This window comes from Palaemon carinicauda, unplaced genomic scaffold (genome assembly GCF_036898095.1).
Source record: "Palaemon carinicauda isolate YSFRI2023 unplaced genomic scaffold, ASM3689809v2 scaffold122, whole genome shotgun sequence".
In the NCBI taxonomy this organism is placed as follows: Eukaryota; Metazoa; Arthropoda; class Malacostraca; order Decapoda; family Palaemonidae; genus Palaemon; species Palaemon carinicauda.
Window position 1 is genome coordinate 167,501 of NW_027168727.1, and position 20,141 is coordinate 187,641.

The window sequence follows — 20,141 nt, forward strand, 5'->3', positions numbered from 1 at the left end:
GAAAAAAATATAATCGTGAGGGAGGTAAAGAGATGGAATTTAATCCCCCAAGGAAGTGATGGACTAAGTCCTTGAAAGACTGAACGTTATGTAAGGTAAGGAAATGAAAGCTAGAAAAGAAAGACCCAATACTTTTAGGGGGCATTCTGCATCAGTTACTTATAACATTGTGTTAATTAAGTTAACTAAAGGATTATCACGCAAAGGAAGCCTTAGTCTGGGATAGAAGACGCGCTCATTTCAGTCTTCTATTAACCCGTTCACACTTCTGTGCTTACATAATGCTGTTCAGCTTCTCTTGGTTTTTACATTATACTGCAATTTTAACCAATTTACACATTGGTGTTGAATGGCTTCCCAAGCCCAGGTGCCGGGTCGCTAGGTAAAAATTCAAGTCAAATTCACCATTACACACGATTAAATAACGCTATAAAATTTTCAAGTCTCCTGATATGATATGATCATTACCTGCTAGTTTCTGTAATCTAAGCTACGATGATGAAGAGTATTACAGTACGTGCTTGTCGGATAGTTTGGTTCAACAAAATCTTTCATTGTAAAATCAAATGTCAAGTTTAAATGGCATGTGTGGTATCCTGCGAGCTTATTAGTGCGAGGGACCAGTTGTTGCTTGACAAAGATCTGTGGGATATACAGGTAAAGTACCAAATGTTTAGAGAAGCTGTTACGTCAATGAATGATGTGGTAAAACTGCAATAGGAAATAGGAGGAATAAAGGCCTTGAGAGGGTTTTGCAGATAATGTTAAAGATGAATTGTATTAGGAATGGCCCCAGTGTTAAGGCCATGTGATGATGCATCCTGCATGTATGCAGTTTAAGATGTGTGTGATGATGCATTCTGCATGTATGCATCACGCGCATGCACACCAGGTAGTCAGTAAAGTTTGGCGTGGTACTTCATTCACACTCAGCGCTTTGTGATATCGATGCATATTATATATTCATAGAAAAGACTCGCTGGTGGAGAAAGCCAAGTGAGCATTCGTACACAAGAAACAAGCTCAAAGCGAGATAGCTGCCCCTTGAATTTTGTTTCAAGTGTAGAACTCAAGGCACTCGCATCATGACTGGCCAAAACAACTTCCTTTATTCCATCTTGATCTTCAACTTCTTTTCCCTTTTACCCCATATTACAACTGCGGGCTTTTCCACCAGTTATCTAGGGGCGCTGAACGGCCTCCCAGGTAGAGGTGCCGCGTTTTATGACCCTAATTCATAATCCAAGAAGAGGTATTGGTGTACTCACCCTGACCTATTATAATCAACATTGCTTTCAGGCAAGAATTTTAAGAATATATTAAAGATTCACATTTTTATTGTAGAATTTAGTAGTAATAACAATAGCTGTTTTTCAATGATGTCTTCTGAGAGAAACATTTTGTATCAGTAAAGAAGCACAAGTGTACAGATTACACTGTAACCTCCGTAGGGGAGGCAGAGTGGCAGGCACACCTCACGTGCCGTCTGCTACACCTCCATTCACGTTTTGTATGTTCCCTGATGCTCTCCAACCTTTCAACTTTTACTTCACATAGCAACTTAGCGCTGAATCGGCCCTATCGCCAGACCTTATGAACCAACTGTATAGAATGAAGTAAATGTGGCAACGAAAAGTGTAGAACGTCATTTTTTAAGGAATGATACTGTCTAGCTCAGTAGCACTAGACACAGACACTAATGGATTGAGACATTCTGTGTCTCCACAATAGTTGTTTGAAAATGAAATAACACTAAGCTACTATTCTCTTGACCATAATCGTCTTCAACATTATATCTCTCTAGAAAGACATTTGTATTTCGTTTACCCATAGATTCGTAAGTATTAACTGGAAACCCTAAAAAGGAGTCCTAGATTTACAACTCAATGTCTAAAGTACTTTATGAAAACATGAAACTTAGGAATAGATAATAGCAAATGATAGCGCTGTCTCAATAACTTGTAGCCCACCTAAAGCTCTAAACTGACTCTAATTGAAAACTTGATCCCTGATAAATACATGTATTTTTTTAAATTCATGCATTCAACGATTGTGAGTTTACGAAGTATGGATTCTTCAGCTTAATGATGTTCTTTAAAAACCCTTAATTTCATTCATAGGGATGACATATTTATTATTTTGTATGTGCCATAAGGGGAATAGCATGGGTGAAAAATTCTAAAGAGATATTCGTAAAAGTCGGGAAACGTTAGCAAAGGGAATTGATGTATCAGTGGTTTTTAAGGTTTAAATGCTACTCACGAATGGCATAGGCAAGGGACAGTGAAAATGCCATAGAGACTGATCATATAACCATATGATGAGCGCCCAAGTCCCCATTCCACCCAAGCTAGCACCAGGGAGGGGCAGGCAATGGCTGCTAATGCCTCAGCAGGTAGACCTATAGGCTCCCCCAAATTTAGCTCGCAAGGATGGTGAGGTTGCCGAACACCAGACCGGGACGTTTCCAATAGGCCATGTGAAAAGAATGGATGATGACAGATTGGCGAAAAGTGTATAATTCTAAGGTTCTTAGAAATAGGAGAAAAACAGGCCTTGAGAGGGTTATATGGATAGTGTTAAAGATTAATTATATTGGAATGGTCCCAGTGTTAAGAACATGTGTAAGATGTGTGTGATGATGCGCCCTGCGTAAGAGAGTTAGGCATACTGTGATGTGCTCTTAATGAAGTATTTGACGTGCCCCGTATAATGGAAGTTGTCTGTGCAGAGGGTTCGTCCATGCATCAACTATTGAATATGAATATAGTCGTAATTGCTGCTGTGCTGTGCTTTCTTTGGTATCTTTTCTTAAAATGTAAAACGGTTAATTGTAAAACAAATATTATGAAGTAGACGTGAATACATTGAAAGGTGCAATTAAACATTTCCATTTATGATAAACGATTTATTCTTAAATTGAATTTGCGTGTTTCTTTATTACAAATTATTGCTTTTTATTCAATACTTTTTATCATAACACTTTCTTCCTTATTCTACTTATAGTCTAATGGTAATAAGCACTAGCGGATCCAGAGGGGTGGGGCGTCGGGGTGGGGGGTCCTGACTCCCCTAGTTAGAAAAAAAAAATTCTTTTTAATTTATGACTTCCAAGAGAAAAATTCGGCTATTAAACTTGGGGTTTTCGAGAAAAGAAAAAAGTTTAACTGTTAAATTTGGTATTTTCAAGAAAAAAAGTTTGACTGAAACTCGGCATATGGGTGGCATTTATCTATTTTTTCATCTATCTTTATTTCCACGTTTAATCATTTATTAGGTTATTTCGCTTTTTACAAGTCTCCTAATTAGGTCCTCTTGCTCTAATATCAACGACTATTGGTGATTCTACTGTATATTTGAAGGCAAATCTATTGATAAGTTGGCCAGGGCACCAACCACCCGTTGAGATACTACCGTTAGAGAGTTATGGGGTCCTTTGACTGGCCAGACATTACTACATTGGATCCTTCCCTCTGGTTACGGTTCACTTTCCCTTCCCCTACACATACACCGAATAGTCTGGCATATTCTTTACAGATTCTCCTCTGTCCTCATATACCTGACAAAAATGAGATTACCAAATAATTCTTCTTTACTCAAGGGGTTAACTACAGGACTGTAATTATTCATTGGCTACTGTCTTGGGTTAAGAGTTCTTTTGCTTGAGGGTATACTCAGGTACACTATTCTATTTCATTTTTCTTCCTCTTGTTTTGTTAAAGATTTTATAGTTTACATAAGAAATATTTGTTGCTGTTTTTAAAATATTCTATTTTTCTTCGTTTCCTTTCCTCACTAGGCTACTTTCCCTGTTGGAGCCCCTGGGCTTATAGCATCCTGCTTTTCCACCGTGGGTTGTAGCTTAGCAGGTAATAATAATAACAAAGATAATAGTCTCTAAAACACAGCTACCATTTTCCCTTCCCCATTTTCCCATAGACTTTCCCAGTGTTCTGGCCGCCCCTATTAAAAAGACCTTATATCAAAACCATTTTAATTGTAAATATGTAGAGTAAGTGTCAATATGATCTTTTATACCCTTCATTGGACAAGTGGTTTCAGTTTCTTTTCTTTTATATTGTCTCTAATGCATAGCCGTTTTCAATAAAACAATTTCCCTTCCGGTCCTTATTCTCGGGTCAGAATTAATCATTTGAAATCATGAACTATTTGTGGCTGAATGCATGAAAGTCACGTGAGTTAGTGTTGGTATTAAGAATTTCTTAATCGTTAAGCATGCGCAATAGACTAGCTAGGTGAGTCCAACAGTGTGGGAATCAGCTTAAGTATTTTGGTGATTAATTTTTTAGGCAGAGTGAATGCGGTATGTGTGTGTGTGTGTATATATATATATATATATATATATATATATATATATATATATATATATATATATATATATATATATATATATATATATATATATATATATATATATATATATATATACAAAGAGAGAGAGAGAGAGAGAGAGAGAGAGAGAGAGAGAGAGAGAGAGAGAGAGAGAGAGAGAGAGAGAGAGAGAGAGAGAGAGAGTTATGGTCAGGGATGACATGAATTATAACTTCATTCACATTTTGCACATTTCCTTCAACTCTACAGTTGTCGCTTAGAAATATATCAAGGTTATATTTCATGAAAAGGAGAGAAATTCCTTACGAGCATTTCACTCATATTCTCTGATTTGAAGACATCTCTAGATGACGGCTAAAGTGAGACTCCCTACTAAACAAGAACACATTGCTATACAGTCGTAACCAGTCAACATTAACATCATAATAATAATCACAAAGTAATTTATTGTCATTCTATATCAATGTCAAGAAGAATTTCATATCAATTGCCATTTTTTAAAGTCAAAATAATGGGGAAATTCGCAGAATATCTTTTTTTTTAGATATACTGTAGACTAGATTCATAACTTGACATTAATGTTAATTCAGTTAGTTTCCTATGAAGAGATATCTATTACTTTATGAAGTTGTTACACTTTTATTTAACTATAGCCAATGTTAGTGCAGATTACATAAGTTTTGACTTAAATATAATCTGAGAGAGAGAGAGAGAGAGAGAGAGAGAGAGAGAGAGAGAGAGAGAGAGAGAGAGAGAGAGGTGGGGGTTTCTAGAAATACAATGACAAACCATCAATAATCCAAAAATACTTCGATCTGGACTACAACTGCATATATATTATTTCATTGAAGCTAAATTATTGTTTTGAATTGGTGATTTGTTTTCAGTTTGTTTTAACTATATATAAATTATATATATATATATATATATATATATATATATATATATATATATATATATATATATATATATATATATATATATATATATGTATATATATATATATAAATATATATATATATATATATATATATATATATATATATATATATATATATATATATATATGTATATATATATAATATATATATATATATATATATATATATATATATATATATATATATATATATATATATATATATATAAAATCATACAATGCTATTCCACTGTAGGACAAAGCCCTCAGACATGTCCATCCACTCCCGTCTGCTTATGGTCTCTCTATCTATACCTGCAAAATTTTCTTAAGTTCGTCAATCCATCATCTTCCTTCCCCTGCTTCTTTTGTAATCTCTAGGGGCCCATTATGTTATTCTCAATGTCCATCTATTGCCTAACATTCTTATCATATTTCCTCCCTATGTCAATTTCTTTTTCTAACATGTTTTTTTTTTTAGAATATCCTCTAGTTTGCTCTCGTATCCAGATTGCTCTTTTTCTTTCTCTTAGTGTTATTCCCATCATTATTCTTTCCAAAGCTTTTTGAGTTGTAACCAACTTATATCCCAAGCATTTTGTAAGACTTTAAGTTTATGATGCATTACTTATTACTGGTACGACCATCTGATTAAATACTATTGTTTTTTTTTTTTGAGAAAATGGCCTTCTACTTTTATAATCTCATTTTGTTTACCAAAGTTCTACATCCAATGATTGCTTATCCTTCTTTTCATTTTGGTATCATGTCTTTGGGAAATATAGGTACGCGAATATTCATTAAGTACCTCAAGAGATTCTTCCATAACCTTTATTTGTTGCCTCTACATTTTCTTTGAAGGTTGTCTTAGTTTTACTCATAATCATTTTCATTCGTATATTTGTTTTATCTCCTTAAATCTTCTATCATCTTTTGTAATATCTCCCATGATTCACTTCATCGATCTATGTCATCTGCAAATATTAATTAGTTAAGGTACTTTTACTTTACTTAAGGGCTGCTTTTCTGTTGCTATACAGCAGGGGAACCCTACTCTCTACAGGGCCTTCACAGTCATTTTATCATGTTCATTCCAAGGCATTCAGCATTTCACACCGCATATTGATCATTTATTGTCAAGTCTACACTACCGAAGCACTTAGATGGTTTATGTTGGTGAATGCCGCTGAAATGTTGATTCTCATCCCTGATCTTTCAAAATACATTTGCCTTTGCAGTAGTTTCTGGTTGATTTATTTCACCAAACATGAACATAGTCAACTTCTCAAATATGCTCTGAGCAAAAATGACGTATCGGCCTGTGGGGAAAAACTGTACCATTTCCTGAAATTCTGTTCAAGTTATTTTAGTGTCTCGTTGTGTAGAAAAAAAGAAAATATAAAGTTTTGCTGTAACGGAGTCATGTAACCTTTTCACGCCGCCCTTCCCCTTCCGAGCCCAGACTAGCTGACATTCGGAAGTCGCGTTCCTGTCTTCATCCTAGTTTCAAAATCATAGAGACTTATAAACAGCAGGCCTGTATTAAACTGCATTTAAGTAAAATATTAAATATGTGAACTGTAAGTATTTTATGAATCTTGTTAAGTCTTGTGAATATCATCTTTATTATTAAATATGATTATTGTTATGTTTGAGGGCTATTATTTTCTTTCGCTTTTACTGTTTTGCCATTTTTTTTTCATAGTAAGTCAATTATTAGGGAAACAAACATTCAAGTGGATTTTATATAATCTATGTTTTGATATAACTGACTGTAACACACACACACACACACAAACATATATATATATATACTATATATATATATATATATACATATATATATATATATATATATATATATATATATATATATATATATATATATATATATATATATATATATATATATGTGTGTGTGTGTATGTGTGAGTGCTTTCAATAGGAAAGATGGCAAATTCCACAAAAAGTATACAAGAAGATGACATGGAAAACAATAGTGGAATTTTTTAGCTCTTGCAATATCATTTAACATGTATGATCAAAATCTAAAAAGACATTTGAATAAGGCAACAGTACTTAGAAAAATTAAGAAAGCAAAGCAAAAAGGAGTAAAGCTCGAGAATCTTTGATAACACTACTATCTAAAACAATTATTAAAAAGTATATGAATATTATAGGGATGCTAATGAAAGAAACCATAATGAAGGAAATGTATAAGTGTGGACAAAACTTGAATTGAGGTAGACTCGACACAAGATGTTGGAATTGTAGACCAGTTAGCAATGTGCCTGAGGTTTGTCAAAGATGGAGTGGCAAAAGAAAGGTCTATTAACATGTGCGATTCTTCATCATTAATAGGTACAAAACCTTGTGCTCACTAGGCCAAGATCCCGGAAATATAATTGGACAGTCGTATGATGGAGCAGCCAATATATCTGGAAAATATGTTAGCCTTCAAGCTCTGATTAAAAAAATTATGCACCAAAGTATTTTTTATCATATTACTATGCAAATCGTCTCAACTTCTTAATGATAGATTCACCTGTTCACTGTCTGGAATTCAGAAATGTATTTAGTTTAATTGAAACGGTAGCACTTTTTTTTTTCTTTTCTATGCGCGAGAGTTATAAACGAATGAATTTATGGAAAACTTCTGATGATAATGTTGGTGAAGATTCTGCTAAAAGACTAAAGACAATAAGGAATACTGGAAGGACTAGTAAGAATCTAGCCTTAGACCCTATAATTAGGACATATGGAACTTTAAAATATCAACCGTTAGTCATAATACCTAGTGTGCTGGAACACATAGCAACACACACACTGAATAGTCTGGCCTATTCTTTACATACTCTCCTCTGTCCTCATACACCTGACAACACAGATTACCAAACAAATTTTCTTCACTCATGGAGCTACTGCACTGTAATTGTTCAGTGGCTACTTTTCTCTTGGTAAGGGTAGAAAAGACTCTCTAGCTATGGCAAGCAGCTCTTCTAGGAGAAGGACACTCCAAAAGCAAACCATTGTTCTCTAGTCTTGGGTAGTGCTATAACCTCTGTACCATGATCTTCCACTGCCTTGGGTTAGAGTCCTCTTGCTTGAGGGTACACTCGAGCACACTGTTATCCTATTTCTCTTCCTTTTGTTTTGTTCAAGTTTTTATATTCTATATAGGAGATATTTATCTTAATGCTGTTACTCTTCTTAAAATATTTCATTTTCCTTTTTTCCTTTCCTCACTGGGCTATTGTCCCTATTGGAGCCCCTGGGCTTATAGCATCCGGCTTTTCCAACTAGGGTTGTAGCTTAGCAAGTAATAATAATAATAATAATAATAATAATAATAATAATAATAATAATAATAATAATAGTAATAATAATAATAATAAAATGGACTGGACATATTGATTGCATTAATGTTGGTCCGTACGACTACAAACGTTTGATTTGATGAGGAATGATAATAAAGAGTTGCTGAAAATAGGGGAAATATTTTCAAATTTCATTAGATAATTGCTTGTGCTAGATACCCTGGAACTAGAACGCGTGTACACAGATCTACCTCAGGTACCTGTCCAGCATCTTAGGAACAGGGAACGCTGAAAGCATGCAGGTTCAAGAAAACCCAAACAGGCATTTCCAAGTCACATATCTTAATAACATCCTTGATTTAACATCATCATAAAAAAAGAGACGATTTGAAGAAAGTGATGACTCATTGAGAGATATTACTTTCCTTTGTCCCCATTTTCTTTTACTCTGTCAGAAAGGAATTTCTGGCGAACGAATACATGCTGTAGTAAACCGTGCTGAAATTGATAGAGAAAATCTATGAGAAGAACTTTTGGACTTTTGTAAAGATTGTGATAGTATTGTTCCTCGAAAACACCCAGATCAGAATTCCACCTGTGACATTGACAATGAAGGAACGGATGAATCCTCTTGTGTCCAAGGGTAGTGTAATTAATGCCTACCCCCTATGTTTTCACTTCTCGAGTATGATCTTCAGTGAAGCTCATTTTCCTGCTTGTTCATAGTTTTTAAAGTAACTCACTCATTACATTTAAGGCAATTGAAACGTGAAAGAGTTTTATTCAAAGCTAAAAATCATGAAACCAAATTTTGTGTAGCCTGCTTCGTCAGGGCAACCTTGATTCATTGTTGTTGATTAATATTAAAAGGTATAATACTGCCCCAATTGATTTTATCTTTAAGCGATTTGCAATGTCATCTGCACACCTTTCTAATGATCTATTTCAAACAATATAGTCATTATATATAATGGATAACTAAAGTAACATATATAGAGTTCATCTTTTTGTCATTGCTTTTACACAAAGGATGCAATACATACTTTTTTCAGTCATTATAATAGAGAACTATTTTGTGATTATATTAAGAGAAGTGAATGAGCACTATGAAGAAAGTATACTTATCATATAATTTCTCATTTACGCAGATAACAGTGTTTGTTTTCAACATGACTACAATTTTCTTCCATTATTAATACTGTTTGAAAAAGATTCAAACTATCAGCTCGGTAGCCCATATGAATCCTACCCGCTCCAGGCCCCCTCGCCCCGGGCCTTTTCATGCCAGTCCGACAATGCTTTTTTTGTTTCTTCATTATTTAGCTTCTTTCCTTGACCGCCGTAAGAATGTATTACAGTATTATGGGTTTTCTATCTGTTCCTTGTTTTGTCTGTTTTCCCAAAGATCTTTATTCTTGTCTCTTTTTATTTTTTGTGTTACCTTTTTATTGACAAATGTAGTAATTTCCTTCTTATCAATTCTTGCATTTGTCTCTTTTTTTATCATATCTATCCTCTGATGATTTTTTTTTAACATCTGTATTGTTTTCATTTCTTTTATTTCTGTTAGTTCTTCCTTTCCTTTATACCTCTTCTTATTTCATCATTCGTCCAGGGTTACTCATGTATATATTCTTCATGAAGTACTCTTATTTTGTATAGCCTGCTTTGAGCAATTTCTCATCTGCGGCCTCTTTCATTATTTGGTACATTTCTTTTGATTCTGTCTATTTGCACGTCCCTTGCAATTTCTTTTTATACTCCAATAGCGTATTCCCTTAAACTATTTTCATGTGTACTGAAGTATGTTACTTCTTCCCATTTTCCTTTATCAAAGTTTTTGTTCTGCCCCATCTTGCATTCTATTTCGATGGTAATCAGGTTATGACCTGAGATATCAAAATTTGACTTTTTGTCGTTTATAATAATTTTCCTAAAGATTTCGTATATTTCCTCGTTCACTAGCACAATCTATTAGGTATTTTTTGCCGCGATCTTTCCCAAAAGTGGACCGCTTTTCATCTTAAATATCTGTTTACTTACTTTCAGGGCTATTTTCATGCTCTTATCACACAGGGAAATCTCATGCTCTATACAGGAACTACAAGGTCTTTTTGTTATATACAATCTTAGATATGTATTTAGAGTATCACGCAGTGTATTCTGCGTTAATTGTTAAATCCACATAATCAAAATACTTCACCACCACCATCATCATCATCATCATCATCATCATCTCCTCCTACGCCCATTGACTCAAAGGGCCTCGGTTAGATTTTAATTCGATACTCCTCCATTCATCATCTTTGACTTCCTGCTTCGTGGTTCTTGGTCACGTAGGCCTGGGTCTTCCAACTCATCTTGTACCTTGTGGAGCCCAGTTAGATATCTGGTGAAATAATCTCTCTTGGAGAGTGCGAAGAGCATTCCTAAACCCTCTCCACCTACTCCTCAGCACGCTCTCATCTACATATGGCACTGAAGTAATCTCACTTATAGTTTCATTTTTAATCCTGTAATCCTGTCCTGCCATCTAACTTCTAACATTCTTCTGAGGGCTATGTTTTCAAATCTACAAAATATGTTGGATATTCTTTCATTGTCATACCACGACTCATATCCATACAGTAATATAGAAAACAAGAAAGTCTTCAGCTTCTTGAAAGCCTTAATATCTTCAGTCTTTTGGAAGTCTAGTGGGAGCTTGTTGTGTTGTCTTAAGCTGCATATTTGACAGCTCTAGGAACTACAGTAGAGGTACATCTTGGGTACAATATCTTGAATCCATCTGTAACTAACCTCGTGTCGATACGATTCCTGGGCTGCACGATGTGTAACAATTCTCTTAGATATTTTGGACATCTAGTTCTGATAACTTGATGAGTCATTACACATATCTTAAACTATATTCTAGCTTTAATAGGTAGCCAGTGTAATTCAATTAGTATAGGAGTAATCCTTTCTCGGGGTGGGACACCTTTTATCAGCCTTGCTCTTTTTCATTAAGTTTTGTCATTTTGTAAGAGGCACTTTGGTAGGTTGTACAGTAATAGGAGTTACAATAGTCAATCCTGTTAATAACACAGTTGATCAAAAATCTATTCACAAAATATTCACTAAGATACTTTATAAAAGCAATGTTTTCAAGTGTATCAAAGGCAGCACTAAGACTGAGTAATGTCAACATACTATTTATTCTCATCCATCATTTCCAGCATATCATTTTCAACAGAACAGATAGCTCTCCCCGTAGGATATAATTGTCTGCAGGCAGAATGGTTGTCTCCCATTAATTCGATTCTTTCTAAGTGACTAACTAGTTGTTCAAGAATGACATATTCTAGCACTTTTGAAATAAATGACAGATTCGAAATTGGTCTGTATGAACTTAATTTCTGATGATCTAGAACACTTTTCAGAAGTGGTGTAACTTTAGTCACTTTCTCAGATTTAGTAAGCTTACATTCATCGATATTATAGGAAGCTTATTTTTTTTGTAATTATATTAGCAAGTCTAGAAAATTTTTCTACTGGAACTGAAACTAGACCAGACAGACTCCAATTTCTTCGGATATTGGCATCGGACCAATCGCATAATCTTCTTTGCCCCTTAAATAATCCTGATGACTTCCTCTTATGTTATATCATTAAAGCTTGTTAATCTTATCTGGGGAAACACCAATATAATATTGAATATCTGTAAAAGACTAAGTTATATTTTTTGTTTTATTTGGAAAGAGTTCTATGAAATTACAAGCCAGTTCTTGGTTGCTATATCAATCCGGGAGCCTTCCCATTACACCTTGTAAGAGACGTTATAATCTATTCATGTCAGTTTCTGTTGCATGTTTTTTTTTCTCTTATAATATTCATTGGTATTTCGTACTTTACGGTTTTGTAAAACATCCAGCATTTCAAGTTTTTGGCCGAGTCCACTGTCTTTCTTTATATCTTTTTTTTCCCTCCTTTTCTATACAATTTCCCCATCGTACCCATGGTTTTTCATCACTGAACACATACTATCATATTAATTTTTTGTTCACTGTATTATACTGTATATAGTTATAAGGCAATCAACATATATAGACCTTAATAAACGGGGGTTGCCATGACCACAGGGAATATTGGTTACATAATTTATATTCTTTGTAACTACATTAATAAATACGCAAAGAGAGAAATTTTATCTATTTCTAAAGCTAATTTTCTTGATTACCTTATGGTTCCATAAATGTAATATAAAAGTTATTAGTTTGAGTACTTCTCTTCCATAATATTACTCATTCCATCACTTAAAACTAAGTCCAACATATGATCAAAGTTTTTTTTTTTTTTTTTTTTTTTTTTTTTTTTTTGCAAGACCAAACCCTGATCATTCATCCAGTCTAAAATCATCTCTCATTCATATCTGAATTTGGCTTGCCTAAAAATCCTACATGCCAATTAAAATCCCCCAATAACATCAATGCTTCTCTTTCGCTTAAGTTTCCCCATTTTTCCACATTCCTGTATCATTGTCTTTTCCTGCTGAAAAGTGAACTAACAAGAATTTAAAGGTATAACTGCATGCACTACACTTAACATACATTATGCATTTACTTTTAGTTTCTGTCTATTCTAATTCTGTGCTATCACTATTTCTATAGAGTATCATTAAACCCCTCTCCCTTTTAACCATTTACATTCATAATGTTTTCTACTTTGCTAACATCTTTACTTAAGTTTAATCTATCTATCTTTTTGGTTTATTTTTGTTAAGTAAGAATGTTAATTTTTACTATTCAATTTCCTTTTAACGTAAAGTTCACTACTTCCATCATTTTTTTTTCTTTTTATAAATCATTGTATATTAACAAATGAATCTTCTAGTATTCTACTATTTTGTGGCTACGTTTTTCCCCTTTCCTTAAAACATTTCAGTACCTTCTTCGCTCTGGGGAAAATTTTCCCTTCCGTGTAATATTTCTTTCGTTTTATACCATCCATCTTCATCATTTTGTTTCTTTTTTGTAGTTTTTCCAATATGAGTCTCTCTCTCTCTCTCTCTCTCTCTCTCTCTCTCTCTCTCTCTCTCTCTCTCTCTCTCTCTCTCTCTCTCTCTCTCTCTCTCTCTCAATATCTGGTGCTATATGAAGATTCCTCTTTCTCTTACTTCATGGCAATATCTTTGATTTTCAGACTTTCCGATTATTGCCAATTTATCCCTTTAACTTTTCATTTTGACTAGTGTTGGTCTCGGCCTGCTTCTTTGTTTTCGGTCGGGTTGACTAACGGTAGGCTTAATTCCCACTTCTGGATTTCATATCATACTGGTTTTCATGATTTCGATTCCAATTAGCCGTTCACACACATCTCTGCATATTCACAAGGTACTCCATGTTTTTTTTCTTTTATTGGATCTGGAACTATCGGCAGCTTATCGGCTGGCTTCATTTCAGCCCTAACTATCGAGCTAGTCTCCTCGTTTTCATCGTTTTAGTTAGTCTGAGAGTGGTAAGATGGAGGAAACAATTCAACCTCAGTATTTCCGACGATCTAAGATCGCAGAAGTGAAATAGAATAAAGAGATCAACTTATCATTTCAGCCAACCTAGTAATGATAACTGACGTAAAAAAAATCCTCGTCAAAGTTTCAGATAATTTGAGAGGGGTAAGATGGTGTACTTAATGTTGCCCTTCCTTTCGAATGAAGAGCTGCCAAAACATTTACACATCATTTGTTTACTGTTTGCTGTCGATGGCTCGATGCTGTTGAAACCGTGTGGTACCTCCGCAATTAAGACTTGAAATTTGAAAGATACACCGGATTATTTAAAGATAATAAAGGCTGTAAGCCTTTTGGACAAAATCCTGAACAATGGTGTTCATGACATTGAATGATTACTTACAAAGGGTAAGTACCACTATTTGATTTGACCTCCACTACGAGAAGCTATCATACTTTTATTTCTCGATATCCCAGTAGTATAGGATACATATAATTTTAGTAGTTTTCGATGGATTTATTATGCGTCCCAGAAAATAAGGTATTATTGTACGGTAAACTTTTACTATATTACAGATTTTCATTTCTGGCAGAAAATGGTAATTTTGTATTGTATTACAGGGTGAGATTTCGAACAGTAAATATATGTTTTCCTATAGTAAATAACTTGGGATGTGTGTAGGATGGCGGCCACCTGCATGTATGATAGCGGCCGCCTTATTTTCAACTTTATCGGAAACTTGTATAGAATATTAACTGTTCAGAATGTTATAAATATCCAGGGTAAGTACTTACTATACCGATATACAAAGATTTTGAAAATCATCTAATTCGACGTGAAATTTATAAGTCGAACGAGCTCTGTACCTTGCCACGCAGTTTCTCGCTCCCATAGTTCCTAGAATTCCCTATAGATGACGTTCTGATCGAATCAACAGCGCCATAGCGGCGGAATTCTGAATTATTAATCGGCCGCGGCAATTTGAAACGACCCAATGGGACCCCACTTGACCTGGGGATTAACTAGGATTAACTTTTTCACCCAATCATAACTCATTTTTTCAAAAAATTCAAATACGGAAACGGGAGCACCCATCGAGGGTCGGAAATGCTCATTCTTTACCCACGCGGCGCGATGGCAACTAACCAGTGTGTAGATACTTGTGAATCTTTTTTCAATTCAGTCAATCCTAGTATGTTGAGGATTATGAACTTTACAACAAGTGCTGAGTTTACAAAATATTTATATAAAATGGGACTTTTAGGCGACTTTTCCGGCATTTGTGCAAAATGTCATATCGGTGAAATGCGCTACAAGTATGATGGAAAATCGGCGAATAGTGGAAAAGCTAAGTTTTTTTTGTCGTTGTTCATATAGTTATTGCCGAAAGAAGATCGCCCCTAACCACGGTAGCTTTTTTTCACGATCAAAGCTACCGTACGAAGATGTGTTTGTTATATTAGCAAGTTTTATTTATGGTTTTTCTCTCGGCAGAAAGCCAATACCAGTTGAAAACTCGGACTTCAGTGACTTTGAATAAGTAGGGGGCCGTTGTAGAGGTTACGAATAAACCCGCAAGCTGAACAGGAAATAATGTAAGTACAACCCTCTCCGTTTCTGGTTTGTGTGATCGCGGCCACATGTATGTATGATGATTTCCGATTAAGAATAGGCAAGTGTAAGGGGGGTCGCAGGGGGGCGGTAGCCCCCCCGTTTAGGTGTTTAAGAATAATTATACGGCTATGTACGGGGGGTCGCAGGGGGGCGTTAGCCCCCCCCGTTAAGGAGAGACACGTGTTGTAGGTAAGGTTAGGTGGGCCCATTCAAGTTAGGCAGTGTTCTATTCTAGAGTTTTGGCAGAACATTCTGTTGTAGAACAACGGCCACGTCTTACGAAGGGTTAGAAAACGGGAAGAAATTCCCGTTTTCTATGTCCGCGGGAGGACCTGGCCGCTGATCTACAAAGGCTCCAATAACTTAATTTAACCAAATTTGATGTTCATTTCAACCGGAAACGGAGCCTTTGTAGGGTGACGGCCAAATCCCGTAGAAAACAGGAATATTCTGAACTGTGGCCGTCGTTCTAAAAATGATTTTGGCGGGAGAAGCTAACTTAAAAAACCCAGGTAATTTTGTATATTATTACATCGTGTGACTACGCACAAGAAATATATGATTTCCTATAGCAAATAACGAGATTTAACCGATTTTGATGACCATTTCAATCGCAAACAAACAGATCAACCAATTCGGTTAGTTATAAGTTGACGAATTGGTTGATGTTATTACGGATGAAATGAATGAGAAAACCAGTTAAATCACGATATCTACTATAGGAAATCATATATTTCCTGTACGAAATCACACAATGAAATACAATACAAATGAACCATATAAATATTAACACTGTGGGCATATATACTGAGTTAAAATATATAAACAACAGATGTCGGGGACGATAACATTAGCAACGTTACCAATGGTTGACAGAACTACCAACGATGACGAATGGTACACAGTGTTACCAAGGGCACGATGTCATTACTAGAGGTAGAAATAAATTTTTCCATGCGTAAACTAAATAATACTTCCATAAAACTATTACACAATAAATAAAGAGTACCAAAAGGCCACAGAACCTAACAAACCCACCTAACCTTGCCTAGAAGTACCCCGGTCACAAAACACATATAATAAGAATGGGGGAATGACTTACCTTGATACACAGTACTACCAACGGAGACGAATGGTACACAGAACTACCAACGACACGATGGCATTACTAGAGCTAGAACTGCTAAATATCTCCTCAGATATATTCAATAATTTCTCCATATAAGTGGTACGAAATATATAAAAAGTACAGAAAGGCCACAGAACCTAACAAACCCACCTAACCTTGCCTAGAAGTACCCCGGTCACAAAACACGAATAATGACTATTGAGGAATGACTTACTTTTATGAAGGAAACGTACATAATATTATCATCCATGGGGGTAGCCGACTTTGGTCCAAAAAAGTACCTTTATAGGACGTAACAGTATACCCACAACGACGTTTCTTCTTAGTTTTACGGATGGTGGTTACAGTAGAGCAATAAAACCCGTGAATGTCTGCCCTATAAGATAAAAGCGCATGACACTTGGGGCAGTTTAAACGTTGAGGAATAACATTGTGAGATTTAAGAAAATGATCAACATAACCTGAATTATCACCAAAATCACCATGGAATTGAGCCACTGCTTTTAGATACGGAATGCTGCAACCGGTACAAGTTTCTATAATATGTTCCATCTCAAAATACGCGCAAAAAAAACGCACTAGTAACGAAGGACGAGTAACTAGGTCAAAGGTTAAAACGGGAAAGGCAGGGGAACAATGGGTCGGAAAACAGCGCATACAGAGATAAAGGAAGGGGGGGGGGGTTAGGGAGATATCTGAATAGGCCTAGAGTGATGATTGGTTAAGGGAAAAACAACGAACAAAAGAGAAAACATGAATGAACTAAATACGGAAACTAGACGAAAGAAAAGTTTTATAAGACACAGAGGAGAGAAAAGGAACTAACCAACAAAAATAAATACAAACAATATAGGAAGATAAAATGGAATGAACGTTAAATAATAGTGAATGGGAATATAAAATGAGGAGATCATACCGAGAATTAACTGGATAAAAAAACTAGTCCAGGGTAAGTATTTATGTGAAACCGGGAAGGGATAAAGAAATAACCCAACAAATAAAACCAATATAGGAAGGAAAAATGGAATGAATGATAAATAATATAGAATGGGAATAAAAAATGAGAAAATAACACTAATAAAAAGAGTAAAAGGGGGAGTGGAAACTCCTGCGCAGGGGGCGGGGGGATATATGCGCAGATCGGAAACTGATGAAACGAACGTATGTACAAATGGGAAAGGAAATAACAAAACAAATAAACCCAATATAGGAAGGTAAAATGGAATGTATGATAAATTATATTGAATGGGAATATAAAATGAGAAAATAATACGGTAATAAAAAGAGTAATAATGGAGAGAAACGAAGGACGGAAGGTGGGGCGAACGAACAAATGGGTGCTAATGTTAGCATGAAACGCTAACATTTGATCTACATCAGGTATGGAATGCTAACATTTAATCTACATCAGGCGTTGGCAGCACTGGTTACTGTATTACTACAAGAGATAACCTTTGAAACGGCTCCTCCCAAATATATCCAGGTATACTGATTTGTCTTTTCCTACGTACGGTTATAATAAATACCAGAAAGAAATGTATAGAGAAGAAAAGGACTGAATTACGGTTATATATCGATTCCCCAGTATGTTTTCCCCACCCAAAACCCCGAGTTCCCACTGGGGGTCCCCCATTATCGGCGGATATAGATGTATATATATTTCTGTAACTATTCATTTGCGACGGGAACGAGTGTTATTTTCGAAGGGAGCGTAATTTTTCCTATAAGAAAAAGTAGTTGGAATACTAGGATACATTGAGATGTAATAATATACAATGAAACCAAAACCCACCTAACCTATGCTAAAAGCCGTGTCCGTACTCAGGGGGGGCTGCGCTGCCCCGGAACCCCCCCCCCCTTACACAACAGTTCCCTTACCTACGAGTACGACTGGAGAAGCTAACTTAAAAACCCACCTAACCTATGCTAAAAGCCATGTCCTTACCCAGGGGGGCTGCGCCCCCCCCCGGACCCCCCCCTTACACAACATATTTGAGATCCGTAGACCATTTCCAAACGTTTTTATTCTATACAAGAAAGCAGTCGGAGCGATAATAAGCAAATTAGGACATTTGGCCGTAGCGCTACAAACTACCCCCGGAAACAAACGGATCAACTAATTCGGATAACTTTAATCTGCCGAATTGGTTGATGTTATTACGGATGAAATGGTGAAAACCGGTTAGATCACGTTATTTCCTACAGGAAAACATATATTTTCTGTTAAAAGGGTTCAACATAATCACTGATGTCATATATGTTGTGTTAAAATATTTAAATACAAGCATTTCTAAAACGAATGTACTGCGAACGATAACATTAGCAACGTTACCAATAATACACAGTGTTACCAACATTGACGTATGGTACACAGAGTTACCAACGGCACGATAACATTACTAGCGATAGCAATGATAGATATTTCCCTACGTATTTTAAATAATTTCTCCATATAAGTTTTACTCAATACTGTATATAAATAGTACAAAAAGGGCACAGAACCTAACAAACCCACCTAACCTATCCTAGTAGTATGACAGGTCGCAAACCTCAGGTATTTACTGAAAACGGTAAAATTCTCCTTACCTTTACGAAGACAACGCCGAAACTTGCGGGTCACGGGAGTCTTCCATGGGGGTAGACGACTTTTTCCCAAAAAATGTACCTTTATAGGAAGTAACGGTATAACCACAACGACGTTTCTTTTTGGTTTTAGGTATGGTGGATTCGGCATTGCAATAAAACACTTGAATATCTTTCCTGTAAGATACGGGGGAACGACACTTTGGGCTCTGCAAACGATGAGCAATTACATTGTGTGATTTCAAGAAAATATCAACATTGGCAGTAGAATCATAAAAATCACCATGGAATTTAGCAAATGCTTTTAGCTACGGAATACTGCAGCCGTTACAAGTATCTATAATTTCTTCCATCGTAAAATGCGAAAAAATAAATCTCACTCAAAATGTCGACACCTGACTAGTTCAAAGGTTACAAAGGAAAAGGGCTTCGTAGAAGAGGGATGAACAGACCGTTTAAAGAGACAAAGGAAGGGGGTAGGGAAATATCAGCTGTCAACCCCCTTGTGTAAACTTTGAATATGTATCAGTTCCTGATTGGTTAACAGAAAAATAAGGGAGTCTAGAGGGTAAACATAAATGAACTAGGGAGTGAAAAGGAAATAAAAACAATATAGGAATAAAAAATGGAATGAATGATAAATAATATTGAAAGAAAATATAAAATGAGATGGTTTTACCATGAATGAACTGGATAGGGAAACTAGTCCAGAGGAAGAATTTATGTGAAACCGGGTAGTG

At 35.5% G+C, this 20,141-nt stretch overlaps 1 protein-coding gene across 1 annotated transcript in view; it reads left to right on the forward strand.

Annotated features, from left to right (window-relative positions):
- Window positions 1-14,097: 14,097 nt before the first annotated feature.
- The window catches only part of LOC137635425 (PCI domain-containing protein 2-like), a 110,513-nt gene continuing 104,469 nt past the window's right edge, over window positions 14,098-20,141 (forward strand). The window contains exon 1 of the mRNA XM_068367902.1: window positions 14,098-14,482. Within this exon, the coding sequence (XP_068224003.1) occupies window positions 14,447-14,482 (36 nt within the window). The 5' untranslated portion in view covers window positions 14,098-14,446. The remainder of the gene's footprint in view (window positions 14,483-20,141) is intronic.